At 35.2% G+C, this 12,235-nt stretch overlaps 1 protein-coding gene across 1 annotated transcript; it reads left to right on the forward strand.

Annotated features, from left to right (window-relative positions):
- Positions 1-501: 501 nt before the first annotated feature.
- On the forward strand, positions 502-2,590 carry LOC140865217 (thioredoxin-like 1-2, chloroplastic). The gene is made up of 4 exons (XM_073269782.1): positions 502-1,161; positions 1,253-1,435; positions 1,544-1,708; positions 2,122-2,590. The coding sequence occupies exons 1-4, from the start codon at positions 943-945 to the stop codon at positions 2,323-2,325; spliced, it is 771 nt and encodes a 256-aa protein (XP_073125883.1). The 5' UTR covers positions 502-942; the 3' UTR covers positions 2,326-2,590.
- The last annotated feature ends 9,645 nt before the right edge of the window (positions 2,591-12,235 follow it).

Here is a 12,235-nt window from a genome sequence, read left to right on the forward strand (position 1 = left end):
CATAAATTTCCACCTGTTAAGTAAAGCTCATGAAACTCATATTTGAAATATTAAAAAAAATGCAATTTATTTTTAAGGCTAGCTATAATAACTTCGTATTTAAACAATTCAGTCGTAATTCTTATTACATAATTATATAATTAGATAAAACATAAAATTTAAAAATCTGTGAAATAATCACGTGTTTTAATGATCACTAATAATCTCGTATGAGCCAATGAGTCTCTAACTTATGTGAAATAAGCTCATCTTCTTCGGAATTTTTTTTTTGTTGTAAAGAAACAATATTTTTTTCTTATGATTATTATTTAATTAAAATTAAAAATAAAAAATTTGCCCTCCTAATTTTATCCATAAACTCCTTATCCAAAAAACTATGCGGTGAAACGAAGTTGCACAGGAGAACAAAAAACAGCAACAAGAAGCATGCGGTAAAATCTTATCCACAAAATCAACCGGAAAAAAATCCCATAAACAAGCGAGGAAATTACGGCCCATTTCGCCAAACCTTAATTACAGGAGACATTATGGATAAAGGCAACGAAGAAATGGATAAGGGCAAATATCTGGGACCCTGCTTCTCTCTTGAATTTTGAATCACTCTCTCTCAGATTCCGCTGCCAAGATATCATTTTCTTTACCTTTTCTTTGGCCTTGTGTCTCTGAAAATTTTAAGAAGACAAAACCACAAACCCCTTTTCCCAAAGTTTCCCAACCACTTTTCTTTTTTGTTTTCCCTTGTTTCTTGGCATTCTTTTTCCCTGTAGAATTTGTGGGTCTTGCTTTGATTTCTGTTTTCTGGGTTTTTTGTGCTTGTTTTTATAGATTAGGCACAAAAAGATAACGTCTTTGATTCAGATAGGGAGGATTTTTTCGTTTGTTGTTTTTGGTTCGATTCGACCGGTTTTGCAACAACATTAAAAGGTTGGATAAATCTCGAAGATGTCTTGTTTGAAGGGTGGGTTTTCTGTTTCTGGGGCTGGTGAAGCCATATTCAAGAACAGAGCACGAGGGTCTTTTAGGGTTTGTTCCTCGATTGGAACTCTACAATTCAAGGAATCTAATTTGAATGATTTTTGGAGGAAGGCCCTTGATGTGTCCGATCGGAAGAGTACGAGCAATCTGACCATTAAAGCTCCTACAAATTATGAACCCATCAATGTAAGGATTTTCATGTTCAAGCAACAAATGTTATCCATTTTTTGTCTTATTTTGTCTGATTTCTTTTCTTTCTATTTTTGGGTGATTTTAGGCTCAGCCATCTGTTTGTATTGGCAAAGCCCAGAGATGGTGGGAAAAATCCCTTCAGCCAAACATGCTGGAGATCAATTCTGCACAAGAACTTGTTGATTGTTTGTCAATTGCTGGTGAAAGATTGGTGATTCTTGATTTTTATTCCCCTGGTTGTGGAGGCTGCAAAGCTTTGCATCCTAAGGTAAATTTACATATCCTCTGACCAAATTCTTGGGTCATTTGTTATCTGTATATCTTGATTTCAAAAGAAAGTTTGAGCCTTGGATTAATGATTTAACGATTTTTACAGATCTGTCAACTGGCTGAAATGAACCCAGATTCGATATTTCTCAAGGTTAATTTCGAACAACATAAGGTCATGTGTCATGCCCTGAATGTTCATGTCTTGCCCTTCTTTAGATTCTACAGAGGTGCAGATGGCAGAATGTGTAGCTTCAGCTGTACTAATGCAACTGTAAGTGATCTGAATCATTCTGTTTGAGAATGTTGCTTTTGGATTAATCTGAATTTGTGGTTTGTGGTTTGTGTGTTGGGATTTTGGATCTAAGATTCAGAATTTGGATTATGGGGCTTCTGTATTGGGATCTGATATCCAAGATTTAGTTTTGGGTTTAATCAAGATTGCTATTTGAATTTGTTGTTCGGTTTTATTGATTAGTTTTTGTCATCAAAGATCTGGATCTTGGATAGATCTGGATCTGATTTGTGTTTTGTTCTTGTGTGTTGGGGATCTGATATACAAGATAATGTGGATTTCTCAGTTGCTCTTGCACATTTGAATTCCTTATCCACTTTTGAAGTTTTAAATATGCTGTTTTTTTGTTGTGTGCGGAGATTTGATATCCAAAATCTAATATTTGAATGCAGATCAAGAAATTCAAAGATGCACTAGCTAAACACGGGACTGATCGATGTAGTCTCGGGCCGGCTCAAGGTTTAAACGAATCGGAGCTCTTGGCCTTGGCCTCGAATGGTTTGATATCAAAGAATTCGTTTCCAAATCCAGCTGAGAACGATAACTTTGATAGTTTGGTGCTCGAAGAAACCGGTGCGCCATTCGCATTGGCATAGAAATCGGAATATCCAGAGAAGGTAACTCTGTGTTCATTGCTTAGAGTTGGAGATTATTCATCAGGCTCAAGATTTCAGAATTTTCCCCTCTATTTTGGGATATCTTTTTAATCTTATCCTATCTTATCCATTTGTAAATAGGCCATCTATTTGTTCCTTTTCTTTTAAATCTTAAGCAGGGGTCTGGTTTTTGAGATGTAATTCCTGCTTCTTGTAGAATTTGTCATTGATTTCTGTTTTAATGGATTTAGCAAAACTACTAATAGCTATTCGTCGATTTAACGAAGTTTCAATGTCAAGTTGTTTTTTTCCTTGAATCCGAGATCTCGTTCCGAAGCAAACTCTATCCGTCATAATTTGGATCAAGAATGTAAATCTATCGAATTTGAGATCTCGTCCCAATCCACAATTCACATGTTTTTACATGGTTAAAAACTTGAAACGCTATCCGTCAGAATTTGGATCTAAGAATTTAAACCGCAGAATCTCATGATTATACCGAATAATAAATATAAAAAAAATTCAGTTCACTTTATTTCATATTAATATGAGGCGAAATTTATGGTGACGTGACCAACTACCATTTGTCTGCTAGTGTTTTTCTTTTAGTTGGATAGATGAACACAACACTACTTTCAAATAGCGCCATGTATTCAATTTCTTGATTTCATTTTCAAGTTAGTATTATTTAATATAATTATATAAAAGTATCTAATATTATAATAAATAAAAATGAAAAGGTGAATATGGAGACCATGTGGCACTTGTTAAGGCACGCATGAAGTTTCGTGTAAGCCACCATGCCAAGAACAAAACAAATTATGTGACTCATCCTAAAATTCGTTCCTAACGTAGACTATCATTTTTATGGAGATCCAACTACTACTCATATTTTGATCCCAAAAAAAAAAAAAAAAAAATACTAATATTTGATTTCATAGACATTTATCGTAGACATACATGTGAACAACGATTGATGTATCGTCTTATGCATCATCTATTCATATAACATATTTGATTTCATAAACATTTACCCTAGACATATACGTGAGCATCGACTGATGTGTCATCTTATGCATCTAGTAGATGATTGTGAAATCAATCCGTGCTCATTTTGGACATCTTCCAATGTTATCAATTGGCAAATTAATCCGTCTAATATAGATGTGTAATCAGATTAGCATGAAAATCTTTACGGCCACTATTTGTGATTAATATTTAGATGTAGATGACAACGTGTCATGAAACATACGTACACGAGATGTAATTGTAAACCCTATAGTTTTGGGTGGACATATGGGGTCTACCCCAGCAATGCATGCCCCGATACTTAGATCAATTATTGTCGGTACGTAGCATCTATATAGTTGACTAGTTGGTGAGACGTGCACTCAAATTCAAGGGAGGTGAATCATGCGTGATTATTGTTCACATCGTGATCGAAATTTGAGGTTTGAACTGTTGTGATGTTAGAAAGATTCGAGTTGCACAATTGCTACTATGTGAAGTTTTTGTTAGACTGACAAAATGCTCGATCTTACAAATGTTTTACTTGAAACATGAAGAAATCGAGAAAATAGTTAGATCCATCCTGTGAGTGATCAAGATACAATTTTAACTATTTTGTTTAGAGGATCATAACAACAAAAGCAAAAATAAATAAAAATAAATTGTTACATTACTATTCAGAACTAAATAGGTGTATTTTTTTGGGTAATTTGCATTCACTTTACACACACTTTATGCATTTTGAAACTCACTTTTCTTGTCAAGTATAAAAATTATAACACAGAAAAGAAGTGAATATCAAAAAACAAAAAAATACAAAAAAGGTGAGCGCGAATTTCCCGTATTTTGTTAGTTCACGAAGAGGAAATAAAATCGAGTTGGAATGGGCGGATACGATGGTCTATCAAACTCCAATATAATGTTCATCAAATTGTAAAAACAAATAGAAATTAAATGAGTTGGAATGGGTCAATGGGCAGATAGGGTCCTACTAACACTAAATAAGAGTCCTAAATGAATCTAAGGCAATGATGATTTAGCTTAATGGTTAAGATTGAGATTGAGTTCTTGAGATTAAGAGATTTGAGGTTCGATTTGCTGATTGCGAATATGTTTTTTTTTTAACTTATTTAATTAGATTTAGTTAATTTATTTGCTCGAGACAAGCACGTCTCGAGTTTGTTGGTTTCGGAGTACTGTGCAAATCTGAGATGATTTTACGGTGTTGTCTTGACTGATGTCGGGACAGGACTTGAGACAAGGACAAAAATTTGATCTGAGATTTTTAGTCGAGGCTAGAGTTAAACTCTATGTCCTTAAGACAAATTTTCCCCACACACGGTGCTTATGGAATACGGCAATCGTCTCCCAAGATACAACGACTTCGTTTTGTAATAGGAGCACTCCAAATTACAAAACCCGGCGAACTTCGAAAATGCTTTTTAAACTTTCTGAAAAATGATGAACAATAATGATATGCAGCAATATGTTTTTCAATATATGTGTGTATCTTCTTTTCATTCAAACATATGTGATATAAATAAGGATTGAATGACCTTATATGAAAAGGTGCATTGCTTCAAAATGAGACACATCTTTTTATCAAAGATATAACAAATAAATTCCTCCATTTGTATAATAATAATGCCGAAACAATTTGCATATTAAATTTCAAATTCAAATCACAATTGCAAATGAGGCATCTCTTCGGCTATATAACCAACCGAAATCAAAACAAATTCAATTTGAATTGTTTACAAAGAAAGCATCGGTGACCCTTTGACACTTGTCTCATCACATATATATTTATATATTATATAATATATATATATATATATATTAATATAATATATAATCTTATAATATTCAATCTTTTAATCGATAAAATTCGAACAATTATTTGTGAATATTTTATTAATTTCTCATTCACCCTTAATTGGTAATCGAGAAATAATTTTATCACAAATATTTTATCGATTCAAAATGGGTACACAACCCAAATTTCTAACAATCCCTCACATGAATGAAAATTAATGCATGTATGAAATACAGATACTTTAGAAAGTCCAAACAAAAGATTATTGCATCGGGAGAGGTAGCTTTTGGCTTTGAACCTTCCGTAGTAGAATACCATCGGATTTACTAGCTAGTTAGTGAACGCGATGTCTTGAACTACCCAGCCGTTTGTGTAAACCAAGACAATGGTATCAACACAATAACATTTCTCACATTTTACTAGTTCTCATGGTTGTGTCCGTTTTAGCCATGGACACGCTCTTGGATTGATAAGTGTTTCATTGAAGCGGCTCGTCTTCACACTTACATAGGTGATCTCCTATAACGAGTATCCTACCATACCCGACTTTTTCAAGCATATGAATCATTAAAAGCATAAGCTTAACCTCACTACATGTGGTAGGCATCACGTTTTTCACCCTAGGAATGAGAAGACAACTTTTTATAAAGCTTGTCTCAAGTGCTGTTACAACAACTCTCATAACATCGTTGTCCCATTGAACCAAGATCTTGGGATCTCCAGTCAGCAAGGCTGGGTTTCCGCTATGATCGTTTTATTTGTAGATTTTTAGTCCCATTCCCCTTGATGAGCAGTTTACTTGATCTCTACTCAAACCTTTTGTCAACGGATCCGCTAAATTGTCTTTCGATTTTACATAATCGATGGAGATTACTCCATTAGAGATCAACTGCCTAATGGTTGTTGGAATAAATTCACCATTGTGAATTAAATTGAAGCGTTAATCTTTAGATTGATAAAGTGTAGTTAAACGTAACATGCATTACATGTTAAACTATATGCATTTATTATCCTTAGTGAAACCGTAGATATTGAATGCAATATGGAGTGTTTTATGTTCTAAACTCTATATATTGTCATTCAATTTCTTCCGTAGAGACATCCTCTCACATATACAATTAAAAGATTGTTCTTGTGCTTTTAAGTTTTTTTTATTTTGTGTCAAAAGGTGATTACAATCAGGTATACTTTCTGTTCGCCGGAGTAGCAAGTTTGTGTTTATTTGCTACTGGTAGTATCGTTGTATCCTGGGAGACAGACGTCTATACGATCCTCAAAACACCGTCGGTGAGGAGGCGAATTGTTTTAAGAAAACTGTGTTCTTCACAGGCCTCGGTCACCTACTTGTTTAATTCACTGGAGCCTACCATATTTCTTGTTCTTCTGATTATTTTATATTTATGAAGTTAAAGATATATTTTATTTAATTGTTGAAATTAAATATATTATTTCTAATATATTTGTTCCTCCTTTCATATCCGACTAACAATCTTAAAACAGATTCGTTTCCCAAACATTTGATCGTTTGTGTTGTGTTTTAAGACATGGACACTGATTCAATTGTATCAGCACCAAAGGTGACTCCTTCTCTTGCCAAGGGGTCAGCAGCACCAGTTAATGTTCATGCTGCTACAATGCCGGTTAACCATGCTGATAAACCGGAAAAATTCGATGGATCGAATTTTAAGAGGTGGCAACAAAAGATGTTCTTTTATCTCACCACCTTGAGTTTGGAAAGGTTTTTGACTGAGGATGCTCCCAAATCAGCTGAGGGTGAAGGAGATATGCAGGCTGTTAGTGCGGTTGATGCATGACATCATTCTGATTTCTTGTGTATAAATTACATAATGAATGGTTTGGCTGACTCGTTGTATAATGTATATATTGATAAAAAGACAGGTAAGGAATTATGGGAGTCATTGGATCGAAAATATAAATCTGAGGATGCCGGAGCCAAGAAATTTATTGTTGGCCGGTTCTTGGATTAAAAGATGGTGGACTCCAAGACTGTGATCAGTCAAGTTCAAGAGCTTCAAGTCATCTTGCACGAGATTCATGCCGAAGGTATGGTGTTGAGTGAATCTTTCCAAGTTGCAGCTATTATTGAAAAATTGCCTCCGGGTTGGAAAGATTTTAAAAATTATCTGAAACACAAACGAAAAGAAATGAATGTGGAGGAACTTGTTGTTAGGCTTCGTATTGAAGAAGACAACAAGGGTTCTGAGAAAATATTTTTTAATCTTGATGTGGCTAAAGCAAATATGGTCGAGCATGGTCAGAGCTCGAAGGCCAAGAAAAATACTGGACCATTTGGAAGAGGTTCCAAGTTAGGACCTAAGAAAGATAATTTCAAGAGAAAGTTCTCTGAAAAATTTTACAATTGTGGCGGTCCAGGTCACAAGGCTTCAGAATGCAAGAAACCCAAGAAAAATCGAGAGACAAATATGGTGGAGTCCATATCAAAAGAGGTTTTTAATATGAATCTATGTGCTGTTATTTCTGAAGTGAACTTGGTGGGTTCCAACCCACGAGAGTGGTGGATTGATACCGGTGCCACTCGTCACGTGTGCTCCGATAAGGAGATGTTTGCTACTCTTGAGGAATCTGAGAACGGAGAAAAACTGTTCATGGGGAATTCAGCTACCTCTGATATCAAAGGTCAAGGAAAAGTGATCTTGAAAATGACTTCTGGTAAAGAATTGACTCTTAACAATGTGTTGTATGTTCCAGAAATTCGAAAGAATTTGGTTTCCGGTTTGCTTTTGAATAAGCATGGATTTCATATTGTTTTTGAGTCAGATAAAGTTATTTTGTCTAAAAATGGAATGTTTGTTGGAAAGGGATATGTAAGTGATGAGCTTTTTAAGCTCAATGTTTTGGCTATTAAGCCTAAAATGAATAAAGATAATGCTTCCGCTTACTTTCTCGAGTCTTCCAATTTATGGCATGGTAGACTAGGACATGTTAATTATGATACTATTCGTAGATTAATTAACTTGAAAAACATTCATGCATTTCAAATTGATAAAAAAACACAAATGTCAGACTTGTGTTGAGGCAAAACTAACGAGATCATCTTTTCAAACTATTGAAAGAAATAGTGAACCTCTTGATTTAATTCACACTGATGTGTGTGATTTAAAATCAGTGCAAACACGTGGTGAAAATAAATATTTTATTACTTTTGTTGATGATAGCACAAGATTTTGTTACGTGTATCTTCTCAAAAGTAAGGATGAAGCCATAGATAAATTTGTCATCTATAAAAGTGAAGTTGAAAATCAACTCAAAAAGAAAATTAAGGTGCTAAGAAGTGATCGTGGAGGTGAATATGAATCACCTTTTGCTGAGTTTTGTGCTCAACATGGAATTAGACATGAAAGAACTGCATCTTATTCCCCTCAACAAAATGGCATTGCAGAAAGAAAAAATCGTTCTTTGAAAGAAATGATGAATGCATTGTTGTTGAGTTCTGGTTTACCACAAAACATGTGGGGTGAAGCTATTTTGACAGCAAATTACCTTTTAAATAAGGTGCCTCGAAAGAAGCTAGATAAAAGTCCATATGAGTTATGGAAAGGAAGAACAGCGTCTTACCAATACTTGCGAGTGTGGGGGTGTCTTGCCAAAGTGGCAGTACCTACTCCGAAGAGGGTAAAAGTAGGACCAAAAACTGTTGATTGCATTTTCATTGGATATGCACAAAACAGCAGTGCTTATCATTTTCTTGTGTATGAATCTCAAATACCTGATATCCATAAGAATACGATAATGGAATCGAGGAATGCCTCGTTCTTTGAACATGTGTTCCCATGCAAGTCTAAAGAAGAATCAAGTTCTTCTAAAAGATCATATGAGAAGCTGGAACAAGAAAATGATGTTGACAATGAGGTTGAACCCAGACGTAGCAAAAGAGCTAGGGTAGAAAAATCCTTTGGTCCGGATTTTTTTACTTTCATGTTAGAAAGTGAACCTCAAAGCTTTAAAGAAGCTGTGAATTCATATGAGGGACCTCAATGGAAAGAGGCGATTAATTCCAAAATTGAATCCATTTTACAAAATCATACATGGGAATTAGTGGATCTTCCACTGGGAAGCAAACCACTAGGTTATAAATGGATTTTCAAGCGGAAAATGAAATCAGATGGAACGATAGATAAGTATAAAGCTCGATTGGTAATTAAAGGATACCGTCAAAAAGAAGGGCTTGACTACTTTGACACTTATTCTCCATTAACGAGAATAACTTCAATTCGAGTGATACTTGAAATTGCCTCTTTGCGGAATCTTGAAGTACACCAAATAGATGTAAAAACAGCTTTTCTAAATGGGGATTTAGAAGAGGAAATTTACATGGAACAACCTGAAGGATTTTTTGCACCTGAGAAGGAAAACAAAGTCTGTAAATTGGTGAAGTCTCTGTATGGCTTAAAGAAAGCACCAAAACAATGGCACAAAAAGTTTGATAAAGTCATGATAGAAAGTGGATTCAAAGTCAATGAGTGTGACAAATGTGTATACGTTAAAGATACTGAAAAAGGTTATGTTGTTTTATGTCTTTACGTAGATGACATGCTTATCATTGGAAGCAATGATAAGATGGTTAAATCCACTAAGAAGTTGTTGAACTCAAGATTTGACATGAAAGACATGGGCTTAGCTGATGTAATTCTTGGAATTAAGATCCAAAGAATATCAGAAGGACTTGTTCTGAGCCAGACACATTATGTTGACAAAATTCTTGAGAAGTTCAACAAGGATGATTCTGGATTGGCTAAAACTCCGATAGATATGAGTCAACATCTATCGAAGAATCGAAATGAGAGTGTATCTCAATTAGAATACTCTCGAATCATTGGAAGTCTGATGTACTTAATGAGTTGTACAAGACCAGACATAGTCTATGCGGTAAGCAAATTGAGTAGATTCACGAGTAATCCAGGAACTGAACACTGGAAAGAGATTGTGAGATTGCTTAGATATTTAAGGTATACTCGTGATTATGGACTGCACTATACCAGATATCCTGCTGTTATTTAAGGATACAGTGATGCGAATTGGATATCTGATATGAAAGACTCAAAGTCTACAAGTGGATATGTATTCACACTAGGAGGTGCATCAATTGCGTGGAAATCTTCTAAGCAGACAGTAATAGCCAGATCCACCATGGAATCTGAATTCATAGCCCTTGACAAATGTGGTGAAGAGGCTGAGTGGATGCGTCTATTTTTAAAAGATATTCCAAGATGGCCAAAACCTGTGCTGGTTATTTGCATTCATTGTGACAGCCAATCTGCGATTGGAAGAGCAAATAGTAATATGTATAATGGTAAGTCGAGACATATACGTCGTAGACACAATACTATTAGACAACTGCTCTCAACTGGAGTTATCTCTATTGATTACGTGAAGTCAAAGGATAATCTAGCGGATCCGCTAACCAAAGGGTTAAATAGAGAGCTAGTTGCAAAATCATCGAGGGAAATGGGACTTAAGCCTACTGAATAAGTTGGTGCAAAGGAAAACCCAACCTATGCTGACTGGAGATCCCAAGAACTAGGTTCAATGGGACAACCTACTTGCACTGACTTAGTGAATCACTGTGGGGGTTATCCTTCGTTCATTCCTATGGTGAAACAGTGAAAATGGAGGATAAGCATACGGCTTTTAATGATTCTTATGCGTCAGCAAATGAGCCAAATAAGGCAAATTTTTCTTACAAAGAATCACCTATGTGAGAGAGAAGTGGGGCCGCTTCGAATGAATTGCACGGCTCAATTCTAGACCTTCTCACAGAACCAGGCGTGTGTTCATGGCCAAAATGAACAAAATCATGAGAACAGAAGTGTATCAAGAAGAATCTTGTGTGAAGTATATCAAAGTTTACACAAAAAGCAGAACAGTTCAAGGACATCGTGTCCACTGATCAGCCAGTAAAGTAATATGCTTTTACAAGGGAAGGTTCAAAGGGTAAAACCTACCTATCCTATGCAAGATTCAACTGTTGAACCTAATCACCTAGTTTTTTTTTTGGATCAATTTTAATTCATGTGGGGGATTGTTGGAATAAATTCACCATTGTGAATTAAATTGAAGCGTTAATCTTTAGATTAATAAAGTGTAGTTAAACGTAACATGCATTACATGTTAAACTATATGCATTTATTATCCTTAGTGAAACCGTAGATATTGAATGCAATATGGAGTGTTTTATGTTCTAAACTCTATATATTGTCATTCAATTTCTTCCGTAGAGACATCCTCTCACATATACAATTAAAAGCTTGTTCTTGTGCTTTTAAGTTTTTTTTATTTTGTGTCAAAAGGTGATTACAATCAGGTATACTTTCTGTTCGTCGGAGTAGCAAGTTTGTGTTTATTTGATACTGGTAGTACCGTTGTATCCTGGGAGACAGACGTCTATACGATCCTCAAAACACCATCGATGAGGAGGCGAATCTGTTTTAAGGAAACTGTGTTCTTCACAGGCCTCGGTCACATACTTGTTTAATTCACTGGAGCCTACCATATTTCTTGTTCTTCTGATTATTTTATATTTATGAAGTTAAATATATATTTTATTTAATTGTTGAAATTAAATATATTATTTCTAATATATTTGTTCCTCCTTTCATATCCGACTAACAATGGTATTATGTCTACGACGTATATGCCGCGACTTACCATTGTACATGCTACTTTGTGCCCTTTCAATCGCCGATTGACTATCACAATGTATCATTACGGCAGGCACAGGTTTATCCCAACACGGGATATCCTCTAAGAAATTTCTTAGCCATTCAGCCTCTTCAGCGGCTTTATCTAAGGCTATAAACTCAGATTCAATTGTGGATCTAGCAATACACGTTTTCTTTGTGGATTTCCATGTCACGGCTCCACCACCAATGACAAACACATATCCACTTGTGGATTTTGAATCATTCGTATCCGAAATCCAGTTTGCATCACAATAGCCTTCCAACACTGCTGGATATCTCGCATAATGTAATCCATATTCTGAAGTATGTTTCAAATACATAAGAACTCTCATCAATGCATTCCAATGCACATTACTTGGATTAC

Source organism: Henckelia pumila, chromosome 4 (genome assembly GCF_033568475.1).
Source record: "Henckelia pumila isolate YLH828 chromosome 4, ASM3356847v2, whole genome shotgun sequence".
Lineage (NCBI taxonomy): Eukaryota > Viridiplantae > Streptophyta > Magnoliopsida > Lamiales > Gesneriaceae > Henckelia > Henckelia pumila.